The sequence below is a fragment of the Pelodiscus sinensis genome, chromosome 9 (genome assembly GCF_049634645.1).
Source record: "Pelodiscus sinensis isolate JC-2024 chromosome 9, ASM4963464v1, whole genome shotgun sequence".
Classification (NCBI taxonomy): domain Eukaryota; kingdom Metazoa; phylum Chordata; order Testudines; family Trionychidae; genus Pelodiscus; species Pelodiscus sinensis.
The window spans coordinates 62,131,012-62,144,031 of NC_134719.1; the positions used below are offsets into that span (position 1 = coordinate 62,131,012).

A 13,020-nucleotide genomic window follows, 5' to 3' on the forward strand; every position below is an offset into this window, starting at 1 on the left:
GAAGTGGTGAGGGTTGCAGAGCATCAGGTAAGCGCCTCATCCCTATTTGGGATGTGAACGTTTAACTGGGAAACCAGTAAGCCTTACCCTGAACAGGTGAGGCTCTCTGATTAAGGTTAACCAGTGGGGCTGAAGGAGCATCAGCCTTGGCATCCCCTCCCCAGTTGGGGAGAAGCTGGAGGGGAGAAACTGTTCTTATCTAAAAATATTTACAGAAACTAATGAGGTACTGATTAACTGAGAGAAACAACACTTAAAGATCTAAAGAACTATATACAGCCTAAGGATAAAGACTATCAGTCTTGAGGATGCTCCAGCTACCCTCACTGGCAGGTGGTAAGAAGGAACTGAGGGGGTGAGGGGCCAGCAGGGGTATATATGCACCAATATGCTAGAGGCACTCCAGGGGCTCCGTGGCTGGCCCAATGGGTACTGCTAAGGGGAAAAGCTCTGGAATCCATACACACCTAATTGGAATGGGCATGAGCAAGCACTCAAAGAAGAACATAAGAGTCAGAAGGCAAGGGTGACTTGCACCTTAGCACATATTTGGAGCAGTGCTCCTTCCTACCCTTCTCTGAGGTCAGACACATCAAAATGGAGGCAGAGAACTGGGGCCTCTTGGTCAATATAACAGGAGCTCAGGGTGGGATCTCCCTTACTGACACACTCATGACAAGGAACTGGCAGCAAGACTAAGGTTGAGTCACATCCTTCTTTTTAGCATCCAGTCACATGTAGATATCACTCAATGAGGAATAAATTTAGGCAGGCCCATAGCTTTTTAGTCCATTTAAAGAAAGGGGAATATATTGAACCACCACTCAAGAAAATGTCCTTCTCCAAAACAAAAGAGGACCAGTTAGCTCTACGCCTCAAAATACACAAAAATCCTGCAGCAACAAGTCTCCAAGTCTGCTTTAGGGCTAAAAATAGCAATTTAGATGTTCCCTCTCAGGCTGGTGATTAGACTCTGAAAGCCAGCGAGTGGGGTGGGTCTCGGAGACTGTGTGGGAACATCTATGCTGCTATTTTTAAACATGGAGCACAAGCCCCACAAACCACAGTCATTGGACAGAGGCTCTGAGAAAAGGAAGAGTTTTGTTTTGTTTTCTGCAGAATACATGCACTTATTGACACTTCACACAAAGGAGACATGTTTTGAACACCAGGGAATTTGCTTCTGTCATTCTCAGAGACCCTGTATATAGTGGTCCTTGCTATAAACTGAATTTCTGACTAAAAAGTTGGGGCTTGTGGGAAGTGACTAATGACTAACTAATTAACAATATTAGTACCTACTAACATTAGTGCACACGGAAGCAAGTAGACCACTCTTCACTGTCTGCAGGTAGAGGAGGAGGATTGCAAAAAAATGTAGTATGCAGGCACAGCATCAGACAATAGTAGCCAAAAGAATCCAGTCTCGCATACGTGGGGCATATGCACACCAAGAGTGAACCAATTATACAAAAACCTTCCAAAGAACAGTCTTAGTGCCTAAGAACATGGTCAATACAATTCTTGTGCTTATTTCTACCTCTTACTAATTAGACCATTATTTGTACATAGTCAATGCATATTATTTTACATTATTTTAATAAAATTGTCCAAAAATTGTAAAATTAAAAGAAATTACAAAATCAAGAATTCAAGCTTTGTATGGATAATGAGAGATCATAGGACCTTGCACAGACATTATAGTCCAGACAGGAGGAAGATCGGCTTATCCATCCAATAGGAGGCATGTTCTCATAAAACTTCAAGCTAAAATGAATAACAACCTTCTAAGACTAATTTTAAATAAGACCACAAATAGGCAGGCTTCACACCTGTTACAATTGCAGAGAAACATGAATCTGAAGAAATGAAACAGAAAACTACAAAGTTCATCACAAATCTGGATTTCTTTAAGGCAAAAAAGCAGCACCAATATTCAAATATCAAACATACTTTGTACACTCATCAAACTTTTAATCAAGAACAAAACAATCCTTGGGAACAGAAAATATCAAAAAGAGAGGCTTTAAAAAAAATCATGGTCACATCTGAACAGTCGAGACTTCCATGGAAGAAAGCAAAGCGGAAAACCTATGAATGAAAGAATTCCAATTAATGGACATCATGGCATTAATGCCAGCTCACAGCTTGTTGGATCTGAAATTAAGGTACTGAAGAAAGATTCATATCCCATTATTAATGCAGTGAGACGCTAGCTCACCACCATTTCTGTTTTTTAAGTTGTTAGCATAGCAAATATGGCTTTAGCAGGTATGGCTGTCAGAATTTCAATAGGAACATACAAAAGGGTGTGATGATCTACAGTACTATATTTTGTCCATATACTTGACATGTTAAGCAACATCAAAAGCAGTTAAATGGCATAATACACAAAGAATTCTAGGCAAACCTAAAAACACAACAAAGAGATGAAGCAGAATGAGAAGCCCTGTCTAAGGACAATCGGTGAGATTTTCAGAAGTTATTTGCCTTTCCCTCCACACACCTCAGGAACCAAAATAAGTGGCCAAATCTTTACCCAACATATAGATTTTTAAAAAATGGGACCCAATCAACTGTAGCTCCAAGAGTTTGGTTCTGTGCTCTGCTAACATTTGCTATATCCATCCCATAGTAGCAAATACTGGTTTTAACACTCTGAAATAATTCCGTAAGTGACAGATTAGCCAGAAGGTGCTTATCCACTAGTAACTACTCACCTTATATTTTTATTCTTAGCTATCCAAAGGAATAGAAAAATATAAGTTAAGTGGTTACTAGTGGCCAAGCACCTTTTAGCTAATCTATCATTTTTGGAGTTAGTTCAGCACATTAAGACCAGTACTCGCTACTATGGGATGAATTCACCAAAAGTTCTCAGCACAGGACCAAATATTTGGCGCTCTAGTTGACTGATGCCACGTACAGAAGTTAGCTCATTAACACTCCAAGTCAAAATTTAGTACATATACATTATTAAATTAGTACATAATGTACAAAGTTCCACTGAATCACAGCTATTTTGTGAGGGGGATGATAAGCACATTAGGGACCATTTTCCCACACTTACCCTGTTTTACTTTATATCATGCTTACCTTTCAATGGCCAATTCTTTGTTTGAGAGTTGCTGGACTGTGATCACAACTTTCTTCTCAATTCCCTGTTTCAATTTGAAATAAAATTTATCTCTGTCCTTTGGCACAGGGCTAAAAAGAAGGAATTAGTTCCATTAGCATAGATATAACTATTAGATGATGTGGTGATAGCTATTTTTATTTTATATGTTGGACATTTTGTTTTATTTTATTATGCAAGGCCCAGGGGAAGTATGTTTGGACATCTCTCCTCACGCCCACACCCACAGTCTTGGATTGGGAAGTCTTGGTGGGACGTGTTACAAAATGAAGTCACCTTTCATTGACCCCAGAGAGATGGGCATGGCTACCCACTCCAGGGGTTGTGATCTGGTCCCCAGGGATGCAGAGCTAATGGGTTTTGGCCTGGTTAACCCATGGGACAGGAATAGTGGGAACCCTCAACATTGGGTAGGTTTTTTATTTCATTTTATGTTGTGTTACTTTTTACTTGTGAAAAGTCACAGAGCTCTAGTGATAACCCGCCTCCCTCCCTCCACTTAGTTCTACCAGTAACACTCACGTCTGCAATCATTGTTCAGTACCAATCTTTGGCCCCACTCTTAGGGGCCTAAATTTTTGTATGTTTCATGTCTGTAGATGCTATTATAGATATATTTATCCACTACAGTTTATGACTGCTTCTCAATCAGTAGTTAAGATACAGTATAAGAATATTTGGTGCCCATAAGTTAGGTACCATGCAAAACATAAAAGCAGCAATAAGTGTTAAACAAAACAAAAAATTCCCATTATTATCCCTTTCCATCCAAATTACCACTTATCTGTAATGTCTTAAATTTTACCCAAACAAGACTTGTATTAAGAGAATGCTGCTCATGCTTAGTGAAATTAGCTTCCTTTCCCACCTCTACAGTGCTTCAAGACATTTTTCCAAGATTTGCTTCTGTACCTTCAACATGCTGATTCAAATGTATTAGCTTATGAAAACTCAAGTAAATGAGTTAAATAACTGTACTGAAAGAAACCCCAGAAAACACTGGTACAAATTTAGACCTCAACTACCTTTCCAAGTTTCATAGGTACACTTGAGTATGTCTACCAAGAACAAGGATTTAAACTGTTAAAAGCTGATTAATATTGGTTTTGCTACATTGCTTGTTATTTTTTAATCAGGTTGGGCTTCTAAAAAAATGTAAGTAAGAATAACAAACCAATAATCTCAAAGCAAAAATCAGCATACAGAAAAAAAAATTTAACCCAAAACTAGCTGCTTCATTACATGCTGGTTAGCCACAGACCCCTCAAAACAGCTGTGCATGTTTTATGGAGGTTTCTATTTTTTCTCCATTTTTTAAATTACCTGAAATTTCCTTTACCATCATCTTCTTTGACCTCTAAGGAGACACTGAAAGTAAATACATCACTATCTGGGGAAGGAGGAACAGAGTCCTTTACATGATCTGCAGCTTGTTTGGAAGACCGTCTGAATGCTGTGGAGAAACTATATAAAATTCTGCTGACCTGAAAAAGGGAGGACAAAAAAAGAATAACAGCACTGATGCTATTCATTCATCTTCCTATGGAGAATATACACAGTTGTGATACTTTCATAAGGGATAATTTCTCAGCAAGCATATTTTTGAAATTCTTAAAAGGATACAGCCAAGAATAAAATCAAAAGAGAGAAGGAATCTTTCTTCTCTTTTCCTCTCCACCTCCCTCATTCAAGTGTTTAATAAAAGAGTTTGTTGAGGGTTTTTGTGCGCTTCTGATGCAATATTTCAAATTATTATTAAGCCAGCAAGTTTTGGCTATACCAGGTTTTCAACATGTGGTCCACAAAATATGTCTAAGTCAGTGTTTCCCAATTTTATTTGGCCACGGAACCCCTAGAGTTGTCTTAAAAAAAAAAAAAAAAGGGTCCCTGCCGCGTTTCGTTGAGCAAAAAAAAAAAAGCCCTCGCCATGGCTCTGTCTCTAACAGGGGGCGGGGGAGTGCCAGGTCTTCCCGGAACCCTTGCTTTCACTTCACGGATCCCCACGGTTCCCCGGAGCACCAATTGGGAAACACTGGTCTAAGCAGCCCAGGAAAGGTGACTATAAAAATCAAAAAACAGGACTATGTAGCACTTTAAAGACTAACAAGATGGTTTATTAGCTGATGAGCTTTCAGGGGCCAGACCCACTTCCTCAGATCAAATAGTGGAAGAAAATGGCACAACCATATATACCAAAGGATACAATAAAAAAAAATGAACACATATGAAAAGGACAAATCAAATTTCAGTACAGAAGGAGGATGTGTGTGGGGGGGTGGGGGTGGGGGAAGGTAAATGTCAGTGAGCTAATGATATTAGAGGTGATAATTGGGGAAGCTATCTTTGTAATGAGTAAGATAATTAATGTCTTTGTTTAGACCGAGGCGTAAAGTGTCGAATTTAAGCATGAATGACAGTTCAGAGGATTCTCTTTCAAGTCTGGTGTGAAAAGGTCTTTGAAGCAGGATGCAGGTAATCAAGTCGTTGAGACAATGCCCTTTCTCGTTGAAATGGCAAGAAACTGTTTTTTCTTTGTGATCCTGTCTAATATCTGTTTTGTGGGCATAGATTCTTTGGTGAAGTGTCTGAGACGTTTGTCCAATGTAAGTAGACGGACACTTTCGGCACATGATAGCATAAATTATATTTCTGGATGAGCAGGAATATGTGTTCTTGATCTTATAGCTCAATTAGTTAGGTCCAATAATGGTATCAGCAGAGTGAATATGTGGACAAAGCTGGCAACGGGGTTTGTTGCAAGGGAAGATTCCAGGGTTGGTATTAGTGTGGTATGTCCTGTGGTTGTTGGTAAGAATCATCTTGAGGTTAGGTGGTTGTCAATAGGCAACTATGGATCTGTCTCCCAGAGCCTCTCGGAGTTTAGTATCCTGTTCCAGTATAGGTTGTAGTTTATTGATAAAGTGTTGGACAGGTTTAAGTTGGGGGCTGTCTTAAACCTCATTAGTTTAAAACCCTTTTCCATGTTGTGTCAAATGCCACACTGAGCATATGAAACATTCATAGTGGAATTCTGTTCAGTCAGTTTTCACTTTAAGACTACTATGGTACGGATCTGTGGACCACAGGTTGAATTTCCAAAGGGGGCCATGCCTTCATTCAAAATTTTAAAGGTCCACAAGTGAAAAAAGGTTGAAACACCTCTGGCTTACACAGCTGATGGACATGATTTTGTTGCTAAATGACCTGCAGACTTTGTTATTTCAATTATTTTTTACATTTCACATTGACAAATCTGTACTGCTTACTGTTTGTATCTGTCAGGTCCTGTAAAAAGTAAAGAATGTGGGGTTTTTTTCTTTACTGTCTGAATCCCCAAGACCTAATATTGTGCTAATCATTATTAACTCAAGGAAAGCATAAGTCTGCTCTTTCAAATGTCCAACTGCTCTTCTTTAACCACCTAAAGGAATTACTACTGGGGGAATACTTAAGATGTTTCTTAATGACTTCAGGGTCCAAGCACACTATCTCTTTGTAATATGAATCCAGACTCAAAGCAGGAGCAAAGGATTATCTCCCAAATCTCACCATTACATTGGAGTACAGTACATTATAAACTAGCACTGTGTTTGGATAGTACCCACGGAAGATCTAAATTTTGGTAAAAGTTATTAAAGTAATTTCCTAAATTATTTAATATACAGAACACAAACTGCACATCTTGTGAAATACACTGCACACATGCCAAAGTACTGAGGTTGATTGTACATGATAGCATGTGACAGCATATATTTAAAAAATGAGAACATTACAGAAAGTACTTTTATGATGCTCAATAAACAAGTAATGGTGATAATATTTTCTACTTACTGCCTCTTTAATCTCACAGGAGAAAACATGAATCTGAAACTCCTCTGTTCCACAATAACTCTCTGTAAATGCAAAGCAGTCACTCTCTGCAGTTCCATTTTGTCCACGTGCACAGAATAATATCTTATAGATTGGAAAAGAGGCTATCTCCAAATTGGTGGTTTGGTCTATTATTCTATAGGGAGAAGTGACAAATGTGAAATTAGTCAAATAAATTGGAACTTAAAGATATCCCACCAGCTTCTTTCTGTAACTGAATGAGCTACTATCGATATTATAACATTATGCAAGCACCCAACATTAAAATACAATTAGGAAATGTAAAAAAGAAAAATGTTAATTTTCAACTAAGTTTATTTTAATAAATGTATATAAAAATAAAATAGGAAACATAGTACCCCAAATTATAACAGAACCAATATTCATCATAAAATCACTGCTGTGCAGTTCTTCATTAGAATCAAATGGCTTGATTAACTAGAAACCACAGCAACTGTGTACATACAGGCTCAGAAATTCAGCAAGTTACAAAAATCTTAAATTGCCTGAGAAGAAATTTAGTCTGAAATGTAGGCTGTTATGCAGTATGCTGCTGAAATGCCAAATAATGGTGAGAACTGACAAATATCTTCTTCAAAAATATCAGTAAAAGACAAACAACCCCCATTTGACAGTGGCCAGCACCAGGTGCCCCGGAGGGGGTAAACCGAACACAATGAGCAAGCGATTTGTCTTGTGCCATCCATTTCCAGAGACACCATTCCTACCCCCTGGTTAATAGCCTTTTATGGACCTAACCTCCATAAATTTATCTAGCTTCTCTTTAAACTCTGTTATAGTTCTAGCCTTCACAGCCTTCTCTGGCAAAGAGTTCCACAGGTTGATTATGCGCTGTGTGAAGAAGAACTTTCGCTTATTAGTTTTAAACCTGCTACCCATTAATTTCATTTGGTGTCCACTAGTCCTTATACTATGGGAACTAATGAATAACTTTTCTTTATTCATCCTCACCACACCACTCATGATTTTATATATCTCTATCATATCCCCCCTCAGGCTCCTCTTTTCCAAACTGAAAAGTCCCAGTCGCTTTAGCCTCTCCTCATATGGGACCTGTTCCAAACCCCTGATCATTTTAGTTGCTCTTTTCTGAACCCTTCCCAAGGCCAAAATATTTTTTTTGAGGTGAGGAGACCACATCTGTACACAGTACTCAAGATGTGGGCGTACCATAGTTTTATACAGGGGCAGTAAGATATTCTGGGTTTTATTTTCTATCCCTTTCTTAATAATTCCTAACATTCTATTTGCCTTTTTGACCGCTGTAGCACATTGTGTGGAAGTTTTCAGAGAACTATCCATGATAACTCCAAGATCTCTTTCCTGATTTGTCGTAACCAAATTAGCCCCCATCATACTGTACGTATAGTTGGGGTTATTTTTTCCAACGTGCATTACTTTACACTTATCCACATTAAACTTCATTTGCTATTTTGTTGCCCAATCACTCAGTTTTGTGAGATCTTTTTGAAGTTCTTCACAGTCTGCTTCTGTCTAGACCTGCAGTCTCATTATTGAGGAAAGTCGTGTCATTTCCAATTATATATTAGCCTTGGAAATATTTACACGCACCACCTTGTGGTTCCATCAAGAACAGGAACAATAAATATTGTATTGTGTTGGAAAACCAGATAACTGAAAGATTTTGTTCATTCAGAATGTATTTAATGAAGGTAATTTTATTTGGTTTTGCTTTGAGGAACAATGTACCAGGAAAACAGACTACAGTAACAATGAAAAGCAGAGTCAGAAATGGAAAGCTAACAAAAAGGTGGGCCTTTTCCAAAGGAGGCAAGCTCCCTAAAAAATATAATTTCATTGTGGGGGGAAAAAAAAGTAAAGGATCTTTATTTTTGCAATAAGACCTACGATATGCACATGTATATTCTACTGTATTTACAGAGTTAAGCTCAAGCACAATAGGTATAAAACCAATATGAAGCAGATAAAACTTTCATTGAAATCAACAGGATCTGTGCCCACTGACTTCAGTTCTGAATTTGGTTCACAGTACCAAGATCTCATTGAACATGTGTAACTACACTCTCAAAAGATTATTGGCATAGATTAGTGCTATTCTTTCAGTTCATAATTTCTGTGATAGCCCTACACAATGGTCAGCAATAGAATCTTTGCAACTCTCCTTCTGCAAGTACGTATTACTTTTTGAAGTCTTTGAAAATATTCCATTTATTGAGCATATAGGATTTTTGTCTTCAGTTACAACCATTGTATATAAGAAAATGCTAATAATCTGAGCATGCTTCTAGTTATAAAAATACAGTACACTCAGGAAATTCTCAAAAGCAATTTTCACTGATTTCAATTTTAGGTGTGGAAAGGCTGAATATTTCTCGTTATACAGTGTAATCTGTTAATCTAGAATATTTCAAATGCACATGAAAATAAAGAGAAGGTACAGATTTTTCTCTCATTCAATGCACCAGGGAGATTGAGTTTGTGAGACTGTTCCCTGCCGCCCTTACACAATAAAATTAGTTTAATGAAAGGATTCAAGATTCTAAGTTCCACTTACGAATTTTTCCCCCACTGGGATATTTTACCTGCTGGTTTAAATATCCTTGATTTGTATTCATTATATCATATTCTGCAGCGAACAGTGTGAGAGACAAATTATGGTTTTGGACAGACCTACGCAATTCAACTTTACTGGAAGCTTGGCATTTGTAACCCAAGTAAAAATCTGAACTCTTTGTGTCTACATCAGTATGAAGTACCACTGTAGTTCACCTTACAGAGCCTTCTGCGATATTCGGAACATAGAGAGTCACAGGAAGAGAGGACTGGCATGAAGATTTCAAAGTTGCCATAGCATGTAGAGCTTCTGACTCACTGCGAGGAGCAGAAACCTTCATAGAACCTAGGTACGTAAGTTTGTTAAATAATACACTGTCCTCTTCTGGTGGTTCACTAGGGGAACATGGGTTAGGTGCTGAGATTTCTGAAAACGAAGAAAGTTTAAGTTAATAAATCTCTCAACCATTGCATAAATTAGTGCAAGTTAAAAGCTGCAAGCCTACATTAATAAACCTAAAAATCTCTCTCTAACTGAAAAGGCTCCCTGCCGTGCTACCCTACACATTAATCACAAGGACCTGAATCTCAGCTATTTTACATTTGTGAAGCTTTTGAAATAATGAGTGAGTATGGGGTGATCATTTACCAAAAAATTTAGACATTTTGAAAATAACTCCATATTTAGTGTCAATCTCTCCCTACTTGTGAGTGAAAGTAGCCTAAGGTTGATTCATACATTCCTTCCCCCCCCCCCCCCCCCCGCCTCCCCCTTGAGCTGCAGGCATTTCCATAAGGGGCTGGGCCATACTGAGAAGATAATTGTAAATGACTGGATATTTAAGCAATTAGCAAGGTAATCAGCTGAGGACAGTTAAAAAAAAGAAAGAAAGTCTAATGGGGGTGGGTGGTGGAGGACCAGAAAAGTCCAGAATCTCAGAAAGGTGAGAGACTCTCTCCCCTCTCCCTCAGCACTATGTCTGGGGATTCCTGGGAACATCAACTTCAAATAATCATCCCAATTTTTCTTTTGCTCAGTTTCATCCCATAACTTCATTACATACTCAAAAATATTTTAACCAATACCTGTAGTGGAAGGGTCTAGAAATAGATGTAAAGAAGACTGGTTTCTCTGACTGTCTGAAACATCTTCAGATGACTCTCTGCAAGCATTATGGAAGTCTTTACAATCAGTAGCACAACTTATTTGGCCTTTTTCAGAATCTCTTAGTATCTCTTCCATGGCTTTCTCCAGCTGTTCATCTCCATTTGAAAATATCTATACAAAGGAAAAGACACAAGAGACTTAAACGGTTGCTTCTTTACCAGAAGAGTAATTATTCAAATATTTGAAAAATGTTAATATATTTTAACATTTGTTCTACTTTTTTAAAGAGACATTTTGCCAAGCAACACTTCTTCAGCTAATCTACTTATTTATTTAATTATTGTAGAGTGTGTTTGGCACGTAAATACCTCTCAATGCCAGCTACAAAAGTGACCTGAACTGCCTGGTCTATCTTCTGGTCTAGAGATCTATCTTCTTTAGTTTAAACCTTTTGTGGATGCTTTCTTGTCTTTAGTTTTACCTAGTGGAAATAAACCCATACTAGTGTAACCCTGGGTCATCTCCAGTCAGAATATTTTTGGGGTAACAGGTAAGAATTTGTTTGAGGTTAGGGGATTGGCCTTTCCCCCAAGGCCTCAGACTATCTACACTACAGGGATTTTCCGGGATACCAGATGTATCCCAGAAAAACTCCGCAACGTCCAACGAATGCGTCTGCTCTTCCACTTCTTTTGGCAGAAGAGCAGACGCGCTCTTTCGGAAGCCCTGTCTTCCTCCTCCCATGAGGAAGAAGGGCTCTTCTGAAAGAGGAGCCTTTTCTGTAGACGGGCCAAATTTCAGAAAAGCTTCTTCTGAAGGAAATTATCGGAAAAAGGTACGCAAATTGCAGAGCACAACTTGTGTACCTTTTTCTGATAGAGCATTGTAGTGTATACGTAGCCTGAGAATGAGGGGTCACTTTCCAGGACAGGTTGTGAATTGTTGATAATGCGTTGGAGGGGTTTAAGTTGTGGACTGTAGGTGATGGCAAGTGGAATTAAGTTGTTTTCTCTTTTTGGCCTGTCTTGAAGTAGTTCATGTCTGGGTACTTTTTTGGCGCTACTGATCTGTTTTTTCACTTCTCCGGGTGGGTATTTCAGTTTTATGAATGCTCTATATAGATCCTATAAGTGTTTGTCTCTGTCTGTGGGATTGGAGCAAATTCGGTTGTATTTTAGGGCTTGGCTGTACACAGTAGATTGAGAAATGTGTCTGGGATGGAACCTAGAGGCATGAAGGCAAGTGTAGCGGTGGGTAGGGATCTGGAGTAGGTAGAAAATGGTAGAAATGGTAGAAATTTGTCCATCATTTAATTGTACTGCAGTGTCAAGGAAGCGTACTTGTGTGTACTGATCCAGGCTGAGATTGATGGTGGGGTGGAAGTTCTTGAAGTCCCTGTGAAATTCTTCAAGAGTATCTTTCCCATGGGAAAGAGGAAGGCAGCTCAATAGGGCAAAAGGCAGTGCAGTGTATACATGCATAGCTTAATCTTGACCTCATATACAAAGCAGCAAAACAGCATTCTACACCTGTAAAGCATAAAGCCACCATTTTCCATCTCCCAATCTGATGTTTTTAAATTTGTTTCTTGTTAATTGCATAAATCAGAAGGATGCACAAATGGCTAAAAATAACCTGCAGTGTAAAGACTTAAGAGTGAATGGATTGCAGTCTTCATTAGACAAACAGATTTGCTCATGCAGGTCTGTTCATTTTGCAAATGTATACAAGAAGAAGAAAAAGGTTTAAGGATTTTCAGAATCTGCACAAACAAAAACAACTTAAATAAATTGTAATATAAATCAAGGTATAAGGGATTTTTAATATGCATTTAAGAGACAAAAAATAAATGTACTTTTAGTTGAGGTTTCTCATCTTTTACACGAGGATCTTCAGGATGCTGATGAACCAAGACAAATTCTTCACTGTTGAATGTGGAAACTGGTTCAGATGACTGACTAAATTTTTCAAATGAAGACTGGACTTCCATTTCAGGAATGCAATCCCCACCTGACGCATCAACCTAATAAAAATATGTAGAAATATTGAGTTAAGTCTGAAACAGTACACAGCTATCCTTTTCTAATTGATAAATACATTTAATAGCCCTTGTAGAAGAATAGTGACTAACAACAAAATAAGAGTATTTTAAATTATCTAATATATATTTGAAAGAGTTTGTAGTCTGTCTGTGTGTCAGTCTACCTGTGAGTCTGGTTGCTCAGAAACTCCTTCTAAATGGTAGAAGCTAGAACCACTAAATTTGGCATGCAGCTTCCTCTTATAATTTAAAGCAAGGTCAGGGTTTGGTTGTGCCAGGACAATGGGATGTGTGTGGAATGGGGATTGT

The 13,020-nt window shown here is 38.3% G+C and overlaps 1 protein-coding gene across 5 annotated transcripts in view; it reads right to left on the reverse strand.

Moving 5' to 3' along the window:
* Positions 1 to 13,020, reverse strand: part of RABGAP1L (RAB GTPase activating protein 1 like) — a 414,231-nt gene that overhangs the window by 372,573 nt on the left and 28,638 nt on the right. For all 5 annotated transcript variants that reach the window (XM_075936918.1, XM_075936919.1, XM_075936921.1 and 2 more), the window contains exons 2-7: positions 12,526 to 12,693; positions 10,649 to 10,841; positions 9,779 to 9,989; positions 6,968 to 7,142; positions 4,460 to 4,620; positions 3,097 to 3,207 (exon numbers count right to left, since the gene is read on the reverse strand). In XM_075936918.1, the coding sequence (XP_075793033.1) occupies positions 3,097 to 3,207; positions 4,460 to 4,620; positions 6,968 to 7,142; positions 9,779 to 9,989; positions 10,649 to 10,841; positions 12,526 to 12,693 (1,019 nt within the window). The remainder of the gene's footprint in view (positions 1 to 3,096; positions 3,208 to 4,459; positions 4,621 to 6,967; positions 7,143 to 9,778; positions 9,990 to 10,648; positions 10,842 to 12,525; positions 12,694 to 13,020) is intronic.